Here is a 17438-nt window from a genome sequence, read left to right on the forward strand (position 1 = left end):
AATAAATTGTCTACGGAAGGGCCAGTTCCATTCACGAATCACACAATAATGAAAAGGACACTGAACTCCCATTCTGGGCAGTTCTGCTACATTCTCTAATAGAACAGCAAGAATCCCAGAGTGCTGTAGTGCCTATTGAAGAAAGGCAGAATGTTAAGCCAGACCCTTGATATCGATGACTGTACTTATGAGCCTTTCCTTGTGAAATTGAAACTTATCCTAGTATGATATATTGCCTGTGTTACCTCCTGAAAGCCTCCTTATTGCTTAAATGTGACTTCTCCCTAAGCCAAACTCAGGATATAAATACACTACCTCCCCCTCTCCATGGGACATGACTCACAGGGATGAGCCTCCCTGGCACCAGGGGATTGTTACCAAGCACCAACTAGCAATGCGTCTAGAAAAACAGCTTGACCAAAAGGGGGAAATATTAAATACAAATGAGTTTTTATACCAAGAAATTTCAAAGTGAGTTGGGAGGCCATTCCTGAGGTTATGTTTTTGCAAGTATTACCAGGATCTCTTTGACAGCCACAGTAAACAGTGCCTCAAATAGTGGGGCTTCTGGGGGCTCTGGAGACATCTAGATACTATAAGGAGGGGAGACAGCTCAGGAATTCCATTCCCTGCCTTATTTTGGTATATATGCTCCCCAATGTAACATAGTTATACTCATTCATTGGGTTGTCTACACATGGCTATCCCGCCCCTTTTATTTGATCCTCTAATTAGCACTATACTTGTTAAATATATGTCCCAGAGACTTAAATCATTGGTCCATCCATGGGCCATTTCAGCTCTGAATTTCAGCAGAGTTCCTACACCTACACTCCAGTTCTTTGGATGAGCCCAGGACAACTAACAGGGAGATGATGATTGAGAACACCCATTACAAGTAGCAGAGAGTGCCTGCAATTGCAAGCAAGATAGTTCCATCCATCTGCCCTATGGGATCTAAGCGACCTCTCAGTTAGAAGTAGAGTGGGCATTGCCATTCCCAAATCCTCAATATTGGGGCATGAACAATGGACTAATGTAGACATTATTATTAGTTTTTCAATTTTTATTTTTTTAATTATCTTTTTTAAAGTTAATAGATCACATAAAATGTTACCCTAAAAAACATAAGAGGTTCCCATATGCCCCACTCCCCATCCCTCAGCCCCATCAATTTTTTAATAGTGTTTTTTTGTTGTTGTGTTTTTAAAATTTGTATGTTTTGGGGGCATCACCATCCCCAAATCCTCAAGATTGGGGCATGAACAGTGGACTAAAGTAGACATTATTAAAGTAGACATAATAGACTTAATATTACTCTAGTACTGGAAGAACTCTTAGCATTGATATAAAGACAGTGACCACAAGAGGTTCTGAGGGATGAGAGAGGAATGAATAGGAGTAATGTGAGGGCATTTTCAGGACATTGGAGTTGTCTTGCATGACATTGCAATGACAGATACAGGCCATTGGATATTTTGTCATAATCTACAAAATTGTGCAGGACAGAATGTAGACTATATCGTAAAATGTAGTCCATGGTCAATAGCTGTGCTTCAACATGGGTTTGTCAATTTTAACAAATGTAACACAGTAATGAAGGATGTTGATAATGAGTGAAAGTGTCGGAGGGGTAGGGAGTGCGGCATATGAGAATCCCTTGGATGTACCATTTTTGTATTCTAAAGCTTCTTTAATATATATATATATATATATATTTTTTAAAGAAATATATATATATTTCCAAAATATATCTATGGAAAAACAAAAACTAGCCATAGAGGCACTCTCACCATTCCTGCCATCCCCATACTAGTTCAAGATGTGTGGCAAGCAAAGGCAATTTGAGAATAACTGTGGGAGAAAAGGAAGAAGGAAGATGGTAAACAGTCATTAGGATGTTACAAAGCTTCTGCTTAAAGAATAACCCCAAGCAGAGTGAAATAATAAAATATGTATCTGGAATTTCAGATCATAGCTTATCGGGGAAGTATTTCACACTATGTACAAATTTTAAGGGTTGGTTAGTTATAAAGGAACAGAATGTCGACAGCAAAAATAGTGGATTTGGGGAGTCCCGGAGTCAAGCCATCCACAAAAGCAACAAAGAAAATGACAAAAATAGCAGAATAAAATTGTTATGAATTCTGGAATCTAACCAAAATCATACAGCAAGAAGGGGAACTTTGAATCAGGTGAGGGAAAGAGAAAAAAATAAATAAATAAAGCAGGTGAAACTTGTCAGAGAGGTTTGGGTTATTTTCCTTTACTCTGGTCCCATTCTGCTCACCACCTTGGTATGGCTTTGCAGACAACAGCCTGAATTTCTGTTACAATAACCTATACCAGAGGGAGCAGAAAGGACCTTTTTCAGAGAGGCTTCTGGTTGACTGTTTTACTTGGATGGCAAATCCATGGAGGTCCTTCTCCAAGGACCTGCATATATTTCACCTAAGGGAACTCTGGGTGCTCAGGTGGTTACCCGAGAGGTATTCACCCAAAACATTTAAGACAAATAGACTAGTTGATGCCACATGGCTCACAGGAATACACTGGGGCAGCAAAACACTAAGACGAATGTTTCGGAGGAAGGCTGAGGAATGAGGTGCTTTGGCTAATAAGATCCTTGAAAAGCTGCAATATATTCCTGGTTATGTACAATCTATGTATATAGAAGGACTGGGTGCATTTATAAAAAGGACCTGAGAACAACCTAAGCACTCATTTCTGGTTTACTATTAAGATTTGTACCAACAGGACATGTGGAGTTGTGGAGTCATAAACTGAGTGTTGAAGCCATGTTGCAGTGTATACATACCACATATCTGCAAGGACTTTTAAATTTATTGTTGATTTTAGGCATATGTGGAAATTTCTGTCCATTTACTGTCTGGCCAGTAAGCTACCGGGACAAGAGATTTTAGTGACTATCCATGACAAATTGTACTGACTTCACACAATTAGTGCCAAGAAGTGACCAAACGAAGAAAAACAACAAGCAGTCACAACAAACCCTGGATGCAGGAAAATCTGATTTTCAGACTGGCCACCTTAAAATAGTCAAAAGATCCAGTTTTATGGGCATGGAGTGTACCAAGAACGAATGTCCCACACACAAGAGAAAAGACAATTAATGGAAAATATCCTTCAGTTATAAAACAGAGTTATACATTACAGATTTTTAATATGCTCAATGATAAAAGGAGAATATGAGGATGGTGTCTCAGTAAGCAGAGAATATCAGTAAAGAGGTAAAAATGTAAAATCAACTGAAATAGAAATTCTGGGGCTGAAAAGTTCAGTCACCGATATGAGAACTTCTCTAGAGGTTGTCAACATTCGTCTCCCTGACTGAAGACCTGAGCCACTCTTTGAGCAGCCTGGTATGTACAACTTCCCCAAATCCTTCTTCAACTAAATTGTGTCCATTCTGTAAGATGTGTCAATGAAACTTTCTCTTTTTCATGTGAATTTAACTGGTCACTATGTTGAGTAAATTCTCATACCCTTGTTCATGCTTAACTCAATGTAGATCCTATGATTTAGGGTATATAGAGCAGGGGACATGGTGAGTTATTTATTCTTCCAGAGGGCACTCTTTCCTTCTGAGAACCCAAGACTGCACCCAGCCTACATGAAAATTCCCCAAAGGAAGGACACAGTACTGTTCTCAGAGATATTTTACATCTTTGCCTCTGAGTTCCCATGAGAATTTCAGGAAAATGATGGCAGCCATTAAGAGGGAGAATTAGAACCCCTTTTTCTGTGAACCCCAATATTCCTCAGAGTATCCCAGAAATTCCTACATATCTAAAGCAGCCAGATCCATAACAAAGCCCTCCTCCTGTTCTATAAATTAATCAATCCCAATCTCACCATAGAGAAAGTTGTTTGTTTTGCATCCTCTAGCCACTTGCTGATGCCATATAAATTGGAGCATCTGTTTTTCCATTTTTGTAAAAAAGAAAAAAAAAAAGTCAGTTGGGATGTTTATAACTATAATACTGAACCTGTAGTTCCCTGTGGGTAGTATTGGTATTAGAACAATATTTAGTCTTACCATCCATGAACAATGGATGTCTTGCCATTTGTTTAAGTCTTCTTCAGTTTCATTCAGGTATGACTGCTCTTGTTCAAGTGCTTTACACTTTCAATAAATTCATTCCTAAATATTTTATTCATTAGAGGGTAACTGAATGGATTTTTTAAAAAAAATCCATCTTAGACTTTTTTTTTTTACCATACTATATAAACAGAACTGACATTTGTGTGTTTTATCTCATACAATGCAAGTTTGCTTAATGTCTGTATTTGTTCCAGTAGTATTTTTGAGGGTTCTTTGGGAATATCTATTAAAAGATTATGTCATCCGTGTATCAGAATAGCTTCCTTCTTCAGTTCCGTTTTTCTTGTCCAATTCCTCTGGCTAGAACTTCCAGTATAATGCTGCATAGCAGTGATGAAAGTGAGCAAATTTATCTTGTTGTCATGGCAAAAACTTTCAGTATTTCACAATTGAATATAATGTTTGCAGTGGACCATATGGACGCAGGTGTGAAGAGAATGGAATGACTTCCACAAATGACCCTCCACTCAGTGAACCGCAGAAAGTCCCCAGTTTATAGGAAGGCTGTGCGCACACTTCAGAAATCCTGGAATGTGAGTTAATTGTAGGAAACCTACATTTTTATGGTTTTGAAGAACGTAATTCTTAATAATGTAAAAGTGTCCCACTTTCATAATAAGATCATGGTAGAATATGTCTGAAATGTCTTTTATGTATTCTTAAATTTTAAAATTCAGTAAACCATATCAAGCAAATTTTTTCTTTCTAGAAGTTATTTATAAAACATTACTTTTAATGAAGGAGAGACAAGTATTAAGGACATCCTTGGAGACCAAGGGAAATAGAACTATTACATTGGGGGATGCTGATGTATGTGTCTGATGATAAGTATATACCATATGGTGGTAATATTGCAGACCTGATATGAATGACAATGAACCTATGTCATTGTGACTCTAAAGCAGCAGCATTTTTTTTTTAATTCACTGAATATGAACTGCCACTGCTAACACCAAATATGTATGAATATTGATTTAAAACTGGGGAGGAAATTAATAATTCTGAATTCAAATGACTGAAATATGGAGTATAAAAACAAAGAAATTTCCGTGTAAAATAAATATAAGTAGCTAAAATATAAATGATTATAGAAATAAAACAGATAAATAGGCAACTATAATTCAGAAATGAAATACAATGCAAGATATCTAATGGAAAATCCCTTACAGATAATTAATTTTCAACCTATATGGGCATTTATAGAAAACGACTAGATTTTGGCAACATCAGGTAAAAGATGTTTCACTTCAGGTAAAGAGTATATATGAAAAGGAATATTCACTAGTCAGATGAAGAAAGAAAATGATAGGTGCAATAGAGGTGATGAGAGTAAAGTCCCATGTTTAAGAGAGGTAGAATTGAAGCATCTGGAAATACCAGGAAGAAAGATTTTGTACTTTAAAAAATTTCATAAAAAAATCTAGGAAGACACACTTATCTCTGTTCCTGGGAAAGCTAATTTGAATTGCACTTCTATAATTTTTTCTAATTATATGAATACGAAGAAAAAAATCACATTATTTTCATGTAACAAAGTAATTTAGGGAGAAACGGAATACAGAGTAGCCACAACAAATGCATGAAAGGCCTTCTTCATTATGTATATTATGTTCTGAAAAATGCTTTCTCAAAAGTAAATAAAAGGCATTTAGAAAATGAGATAATACATAAGATGTCATAAATTAAAAATAGAAAATCAAACAACGATTGGGATGACATCAGAAAATAAGAAAAATATCAGTTCAAAATTGAATTGTAATGCATAATAAATAGAATGACCAGAAATGGTTAAGTGGAAAGCAAAAGGAAAAGCAGATAGTGTTTAAAAGAAATTTTGTGGAGAATGTAAAAGATTTGGGGAAAAAAAGTAAAAGAATGACAAATGGCATAGTTGGTCTAATACCTGAACACTGGAGTGTCTCGAAATCCAAAAGCAAATCCAAATCCAAAGCAAATCCAAAAGCAAAGACTTGAAAGAAATGCCAAAAAATTACAATTTGTTTATTTTTTTTCCCTCTGGAAGGAAATTCTTTGAAGCTGCGTGTCAGAAGTGCATGCTGTGCACTGACTTGGAAGGACTAAAAGCAAGGGATATTCTAGGAAAATTAACCAGGTTAACCAAAATGTGAAAACATTTATACTCACTCATATTATGTGAAGGAATTAGAATCTCATCAGTGTTTTGGAGAACAAGATTTTGTGCCAGATGCAAATGGGGTAACATTTGTGGAATGAAATGTGAATCATGGTTTTATACACAGCAACACTGCAATGTAAGTGAAAAAGGCCCTGAAATTCAAGTTATCCTGCTAGACCAAGATGAGCATTTTTGGCATGACCCATACCAGGTGACTGAACATAGTTCAGTAAATGAAATTTTAAAAACCCATTGACAGGAGGGCTTATGATAAGCTGTCAGTTTCCAGTTATTTTTTCAACAAACACTCAATGAGGATTCCATGAGTGAGTGTTTCACCTTGGTGGGAGCCAATACAGAGACCAGATATTATAATTCATATAGCTCTAGCATTGCTTAGGGTACTTATCAGTATATTTATTTATTACATAAAGAATAAGAAATATAAGTAGTAAAGGTACAAAAGTTGTTTCATATGGCATATAACATTAAAAGTAAAACTTATTTCTAAGACTTCGTCTAAGTCTTTGGATTAAAAACTAAAGTGCCACTTAGTTGTTCATTCATAGTGGAGTAGAAGGGTGAGCACATAAGTGTCGCCAAGCGCCATAAGATCTCCAGTTCTACTCAGCTTCAGGCTGAGGCCTCCAGCTCAGCATCCTTGTAGCAGTCAGTTGTAGGATCTGCAACACAAATACAGGATCTGGAATCACTGGGGAGGCACAGAGGTGGTAGGAGCCTAGGTTTCCCTGAGGTGGTTTGCAGGACTCAAAAGTTACCTCAGACCAACCCTGGAGAGGTGATCTTTGGTCCATGATATCCCACGAGCCAGATCCAGAGGGACTGAATTCCTACTGCTGCTGTCTGCATAGGGTGCTGTCTGTGACTAAGAGTGTCTCTAAATTTCCAGGCAATGGGCTGTGACCTGATTGCTAGATTGGGCACCTTTCAAGTGAATGTCTTCTGGAGAACGAAACTGATGCAGAAGAAAAGGTGGGCTCAAGTCCTCTAGAAAGAAAAGGCAGAGTCCCATCTCCCTGGGCCAGGTGAGGGGCAGGAATTCTGAAGGGAGAGGCGTGGAAGCGATAACCTTGCTCCCTCCACCCTGGTCCTCAACAGCATCCAGTGGTGAAAGCCTCAGATTAAAAAGGGACCGATTCCTGGAGCTCTTTCCCTAATTAACAGTTTCATTCTAAATCAAACACTGAGCTTGCTGGGCAACCCATTTTAATATAAAGTGACTGTGATGCCAAAATCATATAGTTTCTTACATTAAGATATTCCAACATGTAAGTATTACAAAACGCTCATCATAATCTAACAAGAGTTATTACTTAAACAATATAAAATAAATAAGGGGACTTAAGTAACATGCAGTCCTCTCTGATTTTCTCATTCCTAGCAAGCCCTGCAGGGAGATTTCCTTTGTGCTTTGTGTTTGTTTGAATTCTACATACATGAATAAATTCTAAAGAAGTACAGCTTGAGAAAATGAGTGTGAGCTGAAGTGGGACGAGGAAGGAAACTACAGAGGCTTAGGACCCCAAGGCTTGGGCAGCTGTGACTCAGGTCCCACTGAGGTAGAAAACAGGGCCTCAGTAGCTACCCTGTTTGCCTGAGAGTGACCCCACTGTTCTGGGTTCTGGATTGAATAATGGGCAGCCATAAACTCATGCTTTCATCCTCACCTGCACACCTTTGGATGTGAACTCATCTGTGAATAGGGTCGTCAGAGATCTTACTAGTGAAGGGGAGGCCAACCTGCATCTGGGTGACCTTAATCCTATACGCTTGGAGTCCTTCCAAAGAGAGGAAGACTAGACAAATTCAGAGCAGGAGCACCGGGAGACAGATGAAGACAGATGATCAGGTGATGGAAGCAGAGGTTGAGTTATGTGTTGCTGGCAGCATCAGGGAAAGCATCATCATGCTGACACCTAGATTTTGCTTCTAATCTCCTAAACTGACTGTCAATTCCTGTGTTTACCCCAGTTAATCACTGGTATCAGATAAAGCAGCCCTGGCAACCTAACACAGGCCAATTCACCCTTTCCCTGTGAGAACTGGTGGCACTCTAGGTCACTCCACAGTGTACACCACACTCAGTAAGAAAGACAGGAGGATTTGGCAGGCCTTAGGTGGACTGGGAGGGCAAACTTTGGTTCTGAAGAGGGCTAGAGCCCTCTCCTACAAATTAAGGAGCCAAGGGAAGGCATAGCTGATCAGCTTTAGGGCTTACATGGAAAGCACTTCTACTCATGGGGAGAGATTCTCAGGGCACCCTTCACTTGCCTGTGCTCATTTTCCCCCTCAGATTCCTATCTCCGCCTCCATATTCACACACAGTTGCAGGCACTCCAGCAAGCTCCTCATGAACGCTGAATTTCCTGAAGTGGCAAAGAAAGTTAGTGCATGTGGACTTGTTTCCCTTCCCTCTTCATCCTACCCACTACTCCACACTAACATCTCTTCTTCCTCTTCTTCCTCTTCTTCATCTCTTTTTACATCATTGATTCCTTCTGTGCATTCCCGGAAAAGAAGGTCGATGTAAACAGACTCCTCCTCCTCAACGAGTGTAGACAGCTGCAGGGTAGAGAACACACTTGCTTTTCCAGAGCCATATGTGGAGGAACACGGCAGTGAAGGGAGAGTCCATCCCAGAACAAACTTCCCAGGGGCCAACCCCACATGATGTGGGCCAATGCTTCAGACTTCAGCACAACTTCTCGCCTGGGCCATTCAGGGACACACCAGTTGATTTATGGTGCATAGTAGGGTTGGAAATCCATGCAATGTTGAAATACAGTAGGTGAAGAAGGTGGAGAAACATCTTAAAAACATTGTCAATTGTATAACCTCACCTTCCTGGAGGCTACCAGGGCCTTTGAGATGACAATTGTAAAAGGAGGGGGAAAGAGAAGAGCTACGAAGAAATGCTTACAAAGAAGAAACAGGAAGATTTTAAAATTAGGCAAGAAGAGGAAATAAATTACATGCATATTGCCATTCTCTACGTCTGACTCTTCTGAGTCCGAGAAAAACGCCTCTGAGTGAATCATTGCGGTGACTGTGATAGGGTGACCTTGCAAAAGGAAAGGAGAAAGTTAGGGTTCAGGGGAGAATTAGAGCCCCTATTGTCTTTGTCATACCGTGACCTGAGCTTGGCACCCAATTCTGTCTGTATCACCCCAACTTTCTTTGGGCCTCGATAACGTCTCCTGTGCCCTGTGTGGTTGGCCTAATGTCAACAGGGTCCGTTTACCAGACCTCATATACTATAATTCTGGGGAGGAATGCCCATTTCCTCCTTGTCCTCAAAGAAGGCAGGCATCTTCTCTATGTCTTGCTAAGCATGATGTTGATTTCCTTTCCATCATCTTGCCTCAGAAACTCCCTGCCTCTCCTCTCTCCCAATACTGCTTATTTCCTTTATTCCTGTCTTCCATTCACATTGTTTTTCCTTATGAGAACACAGGGGAATGATCAAGTGTACCATGCCACCCTCTCCAATCAATGGATTGGCCAATTACCAATTCCAGATGCAACACTCAGGATCTGGAGTTGAATCAGATCTTGTGGAAGAGAGCTACCACCAACCCCCAAAAGCAAGTGATTTTTGAAGTGTCTGGTATGGCTTTAGGTGTGATGCAAACATTCTGTCCTCTCAACATCTCCATAGGTTCCAAAAAAAGCGATTTAGAGAGGATTAACAGGAAATTAGACATAAAGTAACTTGTCCACGTTCCCTTATCTTGCAGGTGTGTTAATAGCCTTGTGTAGAATGTGTGGCCATTTAAATGAATTGAGCCTTCTAGGTTTCATCAAGCCTTCTTAGGCCTGAGTACCTTGGGTGCTTTGAGAAGCCTGCAGAAAGGCACAGGGAGAGAAATGAATATTGCTTGAGAAACAGGGCACTGCTGACCATAGCACTGAACTCAAAGAGCAGGAGGAAACCTGTGGCCCTGCTGCCAAGAGGCTCTGATTTGGGCATACTCAATTCCAGAGCACCAGCCCCGTAGGACTGTGAGAGCCAGTGTGTGAAACAAGTCAGCGGCCCATTCATACAAGTCCTCAGAAAGCCTGCTGGGCTTTGAAAGCTCTTCTGGGGCAACTGGATTCAAACCATTCTCAGATGTAATTAAATTTAGGTTTCCAAACTACACTGGCATTTTGGATTTGGGTAGGAAGTGCAAAATAGTAGTGAGTTCAAGAATGTGCTTTAGCCACACCTCTCAAGGACACAGGTACATGCTAAGCCCAGAGAAAATGTTCTTCATGGCTTCCAACCCATGGTTAACCTTTAAAGCAGGATCCGCAGTAAGGATGGAACATGAAGAAAGTTAAAACTAGATCTAAAAGTGCACGGGATGAGGCCCTACTTCTCAGGTGCCATCTGGCACTAGCTAAAAACACTTTGTCCCAGGTCCAGGTGAGAACCTGAGAGATTGTGTCCCAACAGACCCGCTCCATTGAAGTTCAACACTTAAATCCAAACCACGATTTCTTGTATCGGTTACTATGGGATGCTAAGCAAAGGAAACCAAAGTTTTGTTGTCAGACTGTTGAGAAGACATGAAAAAACTAACCCATGGGAAGTTAATTTTTTAAAAAATACATGGAAAGTTCATTTAACACACAACACACACAAAGCTCACGGTCATTATATCTCCTACTTTTATGTTATTGAAAACGAAAAGATGAAAGCAGGCCCTCATAAATATTTCCTAAACTTTCTAATATGCCCCCTTCCATAGACTCCAAGGCACCAGGTATAACTACTGATCTTGGTATCTTCTCCATTGGATCCTTCCTTGAGAATTGTAACCTACCTGGATTGTCGTCTTCGTCATCGCTGCTAGTGGAGTCATACTTGCAGTCCGCAAGCCAGTCTTCAGGAAAACAAAGATCCGCAGGAACGTTATTAAGGATTGGGCCACTCGCATCCCTCCCTTCTTCCTTGAGATCTCTCTCTGGCTACCGTAGGAAAACCCAGCTCTCTGCCCTGGGTTCTAAGACCTTCCTGGGCCCCTCTGGAGCCTGAGGCCTTAGCAAGAAAGTGCAAAGTGCTTGCAAGTGAGGGAGAGGAGGGGAAGGTATCAGCTCTCAACTTCTCACTCCCTTATTTAGCTGGAAAATAGAGCACTGACCTCCAATCTTGTCACCCTGAAATTATGACTCTTTGGACATGCTCTGTCTTAGATGAGTTCAAAGCACAGACCTAGTGCTAGACTCTGGGTTGCTGCCTTGGGGAGCATTTTGTGAGGATGCACAGGTTCCCTTCTGCATCATCCCTACCACAGCCACCAGCACAAATGGGTATTGGGCTTTAGCAAAACTGCAAAAACTAGAATCTGCTCTAGATGCCCTGGCTGTGTGAACTAAAATGACAAATGTTGACAAATTCATAGCAGAACTTTAGAGACTCTGCCAGGCAGAAGAGACTTGAAGAAAATGTGTGGATTAGGAGTCAAAGCACCTAAAATCTCAAGTTCTTTGGACTGTATTCATTAAATGTCCAGTTCTGAAGACTTTTCTTCACCTTCTCAAAACTGCCCTGTCTCATACGTTAATGAATGGACATGTATGTCTGCCTTTCTTTCATCCTGACCATTCAAAGTGCTATGAGGTATAAGTAAAGCCTTATAAAGCTTATTATTAAGCCAAGACATATTATTACATCCCAGAAAAAGGGTCCTGTACCACATTTCTGTCCCTGTAGAGCTTCATGAAAATTTTCTTTGATGTTGATGGATTATTCTTGAGTTATTGAGGTATACTTGACATATTGTAAGCCACACTACATATTGTAAGCCACACTAACGTAGTACATAATTTGATAATATTTGACATATATATTTATCCATGAAGAGATACTGATGGGATTTATTACAAAGAAAGTTGACACTAGTCGTTGTGCTGTTTGGTGTGTGAAAAATCCAGAAAACTCATTAAAGACTCACATTTGTACACATGCCCATTGAGAATCAAAACATGTATTCTGAGAATCACATCACAAACATACACATGTAAACACACACCACTTCCATGCAGACAAACACATGCCAACTAATCAGTACTCAACTTCTTAAGAAAGACAACCCTAGTTCTTACCTGGAATATCCATTTCATTCACCACACCCAAATCCTTATTCCCTCAAGGAGGTTGTCATCAGGAACCTCTTTAAACTCAATCGACAAGGAAGATTCATGTTTTTCAATATCTGGACTTTTTCTCAGCAAGTGTAGGATTTCAGAATACTTACCATTGTTGCTTGCTCTTGGGACTGGCTGCAATTTTACAGAGAAGATAATGCCGTAAGGATCAGAACTTAATCTATAGTGCTACAAGAGGCTTGTGTCCTCTTGGTGACTTTAGAATACAAGAGGGAAAGAAGGAAGTTAAGGAAAACCAAAAGCAGGTGTAAAGCATGAACAGTCCTGGATGATGCAGTTTTCAAGTCCATTTTGATTACTAAGTACAAAATTCTTAATTCCAGGTGAAAAAATTTCTGCTAAAGAATGTCCTCCTGCCATATAGTTTATAACCTGATGCTGCCATTTATGATTGCCCCCTTCAAACTGGGATTAGCTCCTAATACATGCCCACTGAACACTGACGCACCAAGCATTTGAACCTCTCATCTATATTGTACGTGGTCAAATTTTCGTAACTGAATTGGATTAGAAATGAAAGAAGCCAAGAATGCAGTGGTTCTATCTCAGATAAAGAAAGTTGGCCTTACCTTGGTGTAAGTAAATGGAGTGTGCTCTATTGCCTGGGCACTCAGAAGTTCCTCCAGGAGGCCCTCCGGGAGAGCTAGGAGAACAGAGGAATAGCATCAGTACATTGGGGTAGTTGCTCTGGATTTAGTCATGAAGCATTGCTTGACTTGGACGAGGGATTAGAATAACAAGGAGGCAGGTATTCAGCAAGCCTAAGTGAGCTGCTAAGGAGTGGAAGGAGGGCAACAGGGAGGAGCAGCAATACAAAGGGAAGCAGTCCTTGGCACTGTAGCTAAAGACATCCCAAAGCACCATAAAAGGAACCTGTAAAGGTACTAAAAAAGAGGATGTTGTTCAATGACAGTTTCTTACCGCTCCTCCTGCCCATTTTCAAGCCCAATGTTATTGTTGAACTTTGAACATTTAAATACTTGTAAAATGTGCAACTATCATGGGATATGAACAAAAACCCAACCCACCCAAGGGGAACACAACTGCTGAAAGTACTGTACAATGTGGACATTTTTCTTCCTCTAAAACAGAAGGACCCCTCTATTTCTTATGCCCACATGGAAGGTAAAATCAGGATGCTTTCCACAGTAAAGAAAGCATGAAACCCCTAGTTTAAATCATCCAGATGTTTTTAAAAAAGAAGTAAAGTGATACCAAAATACATACCGTTTTCACTTACTCCTGAAGCCACCTACAATTAGAGAAATGAAAACCCTCTGAGGACTGGAGCAGGCTGTATAGTGTTTGTACAGTTGGTTTACTCTCTTGCTGCCTTTAGAAAACTAGATGGGAAATGGGTTGAGATGAAGGCCCAAAAAGTAATTGTAACAGACACTTGTGGAAAGGCATAGCATTTCCTGTTTTATGCATCTCTCCCATCTATTGAGGAGGAAACCTAGCCCTGTAATGTAGGGGGGACTCCTTGAAGTTCCTCTTGAAGCAGAGATGTTAGTAAAAGGTTCCAAATGAACACTCTCCTGACTAAGGAAATCATAGACGTCACCTATAATTATTTGGTCTGATTTTCATATCTGAACTCAATTGGCAAATAAAACAAAGAAAAAAAAAAAACAAACCAAAAAAACTTAAAATCAGCAATTTGACAACAGAGAAAGAACGGGTGACCATACCTTGGAATTTGATGGAACCTCCTCATCTTCCCTCTCACTGGGGGACTCATCCAGCAGGCCCTTAGGGGTTCCTGGGAGGGCACAGAGTAAATGTCAATACATTGGGTGGTGTTCATGGGTTACTCAGGGACCTACCCTGACACTGCAGGGGGCAAGAAAATAGGGACCTGAGGGGTAATAAGTCTGTAAAAATATGTTGCTGGGCCATCCTCCTTGGTGGAAGAAGGATGGTAAAGGAGAAGAGGAACAGGAAAAAAATGAGAAATGAAAACTTTTTGTCTGTGTACCTAAAGGTATCCAAATTCAACATGATATATTCAATCTAAAAATAGTATTAAACAGATGGTATTACTTACAGAGCTCCATCACTTTTCCTTCCTGTTTTTTTAATAGTTGTGTTTTTATTATTTTCTTTAAGATTTACTTTTTATTTCTCTCCCCTTCCTCTCCCCCCCCCCCATTGTCTGCTTTCTGTGTCCATTCACTGTGTGTTATTCTGTGTCCACTTATATTCTTGTCAGCATCACTGGGAACCTGTGTCTCTTTTTGTTGCGTCATCTTGTTGCGTCAGCTGTCCGTGTGTGTGGCGCCACTCCTGGGCAGGCTGCGCTTTCTTCATGCTGGGAGGCTCTCCTTATGGGGCACACTCCTTGTGTGTGGGGCTCCCCTATGTGGGAGACAACCCTGCATGGCACTGCACTCCTTGTGCGCATCAACACTGCGCGTGGGCCAGCTCATCACATGGGTCAGGAGGCCCTGGGTGTGAACCCTGGAACTCCCATGTGGTAGGTGGACGCTCTGTCCGTTGAGACAAAATCTGCTTCCCCCTTCCTGTTTTGAATCTAGACAAGTTGTCAATGCCCTTTTGAACTTTCCAAGGTCATTTCCATCTCCACTAATGCAAAGTGCTCCTACTACAACACTAATCTGTTGTGTAGTGTTTTATTTATTCATTTATTGGTTGACTGGATTTAATTCTAGACAAGGTATTCTTTTGTATTGAGTCACTAACAGGTGTCATAAAGATAATATTTATAGGGTTTGTCATAGTACTCATGGACTACCATTTAAAAGTATCCAATGTTCACCATATGATATTTTTCCTTCATCTTCCTTTTCATTACCATGTTTTTGTATTCATTGCGTGATGTGCCTCTCCATGATTATATGAGCCATCCCACAGTGGGAGAGTTAGGATCGATTGAAGGTTGAGCATGAATCTCTGTGCTAGCTATAAGGGAAACTTGAAATAAGAATGATGAACATGAACCTAATGGCTAAGAGGGAATTTGAGTTCTTACTCATTACTCTTCCTCAAATGAGCAGCTCACAGAATGATCTTTTTTTTTTTTTTTTTAATGGCTTATGGTGATAACGTTATTAAATAGATGAAAATATCTCTCCAATCCCTGTCTGTCTGCTCGGGCCATGTGCTGAGCTGTGACCCAGTACTGGCAGCGATTGGCAAGCTTGTCCCACTGAAACCTCACGAGTCTGAGAGTCTGTGAGTTTACCAGCAACATGTGGGGCTCTCTATGTGTTTTTCACACTAATAACTGTGAATAAGTATCTTGTAAAATGCACCTGCTAACCTGTGTTATGTGACCCCTGTGAATATCTAATACACGAGTGTCATGTTTAGGAAATGCCATGGGCACCTACATATATATAGGCAGTGGAAATTCCTTCATTGTCACTAGTGACCCATACCTGTGATTAGGTAATATTCAGTAGTTCAGAGTAGTAGTATAGGGGTTACATGCCTCAGTCCAAATCTCGTCTCTACAACTTAGGAATTTGAAATCTCGGGTCATTAACTTATGCCCCTCAGAACCTGGCTGTAAGGGATAGGGAGAGTTTACATAATTCCAGGAATGATTCTAGTGAGATGTTCACAGGTTATTATATGCAATATGTGCTGTGGTGATGTGATGGTGTTTTAGAAAGGTTTCAATGACAGTTGTCCTGTGTATGTTGGACCCTTCACTTAGGGAAACACACAGCAATGCCCCAACACACACCTTCTCAATCCCTCCAATAGGCTTCGCTCATACACACTCCATGACTGCCATAGACACAAATCCATTCAAGTGAAGTGAATACATCTACTGAGAGAACAATAGAGCATGACCACATTCCTTATCAGGAGGAATTAATGTTTAATGTTTAACCATACCTCAAAAAATCCCACCAGTAACTGGAACCACCCTGGCTTTCCAGGCAAACCTAGCATCAATGCCCTGCTTGTCTAATCCAAAATTACCTCAATTCAGCAATTCTAGATATGTACCTGTTTGACTTTCTCCTGGGGCCACCTGCAATCAGAGAAAACCTTATGAGGATCAGATCATGTTTCGGCTGTTTGCAAAGGATTTTTGCTTGATTTGCAGCATTAGAAATTCAGATGTGAAATAGGGGTCAAGCAAACCTGATGAGCAGGTGTAGCAGACACACCAAGAAAGGCATGAGATTTTCCTGGACGCACATTTGTTAAGTTCAATTTGGGCGGCGATTACAAATTCTTAATCGAAGGAGAAAAAAATTGTAGCTGAGCAAAAGCCTACTTTGTCAACTTCTGCTCCCCTTTGTGGTTGATCTCTTCAATGTTGGATCAGTTAGAAGAGCCCCCACATGATGCTTCCCACCCCAAGGAAATGTAATATTTCATCTAATATGTTCATGATTAAGTATCCTCATCTGATATCAATTACAATGGAAGAGACCAAAAAATCAACTTTAGATCAATGACTAGTAAGCTCACCTTGGCTTTAAATGGGACCTCTTCATCCTCTTGATCACTTGGAAGTGCCCCCATCAGTTGTTCCTGGTCTTCTAGGAATGACACAGAATGACTCATCACATTGGTGTGTTTCTCATAAATTTCAAAGTAAATTTACAGCCTTGGACAAGACTCTTAACTGTGTAGAGGAGGTAGTTTATCAAGCATGCTGAGAACTGCTGTGGGACCATCTTCCATCATGAAGGAAGGATGCAAAGAGAGCAGCCAGAAAGAAACAAATATATATCCCTAGCTCTGAAGCTAATATCAACCTAAACCTTCTGACCATACCCAGTGTACAAATGGCACTGAAAAACAGGCTATGATTCAATGCCTGAGTCCCACCATCCCTCCTCTTTATAGTACATCTCAGCTTAAGTGCCAGTATCTTCTGGACAACTGCAAATTAATTCCATCTCCACACCACATATATAGACACTGCATTTACCATTTGTTCTACGGAAATTTATCACTTGATTAGAAGCAAAGTATTCTGGTGGTCTGGATTCCATTCCATGTAATGCATTCTAT

General features: G+C 40.3%; 1 protein-coding gene, 1 long non-coding RNA gene and 1 gene segment (V, D, J or C); 2 read left to right on the forward strand and 1 right to left on the reverse strand.

Annotated features, from left to right (window-relative positions):
- The window catches only part of LOC131274080 (uncharacterized), a 46923-nt gene extending 42201 nt beyond the window's left edge, over nt 1–4722 (forward strand). Inside the window, exon 3 of the long non-coding RNA XR_009181292.1 lies at nt 4535–4722. This is a non-coding gene — a long non-coding RNA (uncharacterized lncRNA). The remainder of the gene's footprint in view (nt 1–4534) is intronic.
- LOC131273808 (immunoglobulin kappa variable 3-11-like) overlaps nt 1–17438 on the forward strand; it is a 911457-nt gene that overhangs the window by 386718 nt on the left and 507301 nt on the right.
- LOC131274074 (uncharacterized) overlaps nt 6660–17438 on the reverse strand; it is a 33714-nt gene continuing 22935 nt past the window's right edge. Inside the window, exons 8-18 of the mRNA XM_058279076.1 lie at nt 16890–16960; nt 16419–16443; nt 14129–14199; nt 13665–13689; nt 13007–13080; nt 12527–12551; nt 11093–11152; nt 9257–9345; nt 8728–8846; nt 8556–8650; nt 6660–6946 (exon numbers count right to left, since the gene is read on the reverse strand). Of these exons, the coding sequence (XP_058135059.1) occupies nt 6897–6946; nt 8556–8650; nt 8728–8846; nt 9257–9345; nt 11093–11152; nt 12527–12551; nt 13007–13080; nt 13665–13689; nt 14129–14199; nt 16419–16443; nt 16890–16960 (704 nt within the window). The 3' untranslated portion in view covers nt 6660–6896. The remainder of the gene's footprint in view (nt 6947–8555; nt 8651–8727; nt 8847–9256; nt 9346–11092; nt 11153–12526; nt 12552–13006; nt 13081–13664; nt 13690–14128; nt 14200–16418; nt 16444–16889; nt 16961–17438) is intronic.

This window comes from Dasypus novemcinctus, chromosome 17 (assembly GCF_030445035.2).
Source record: "Dasypus novemcinctus isolate mDasNov1 chromosome 17, mDasNov1.1.hap2, whole genome shotgun sequence".
Classification (NCBI taxonomy): Eukaryota; Metazoa; Chordata; class Mammalia; order Cingulata; family Dasypodidae; genus Dasypus; species Dasypus novemcinctus.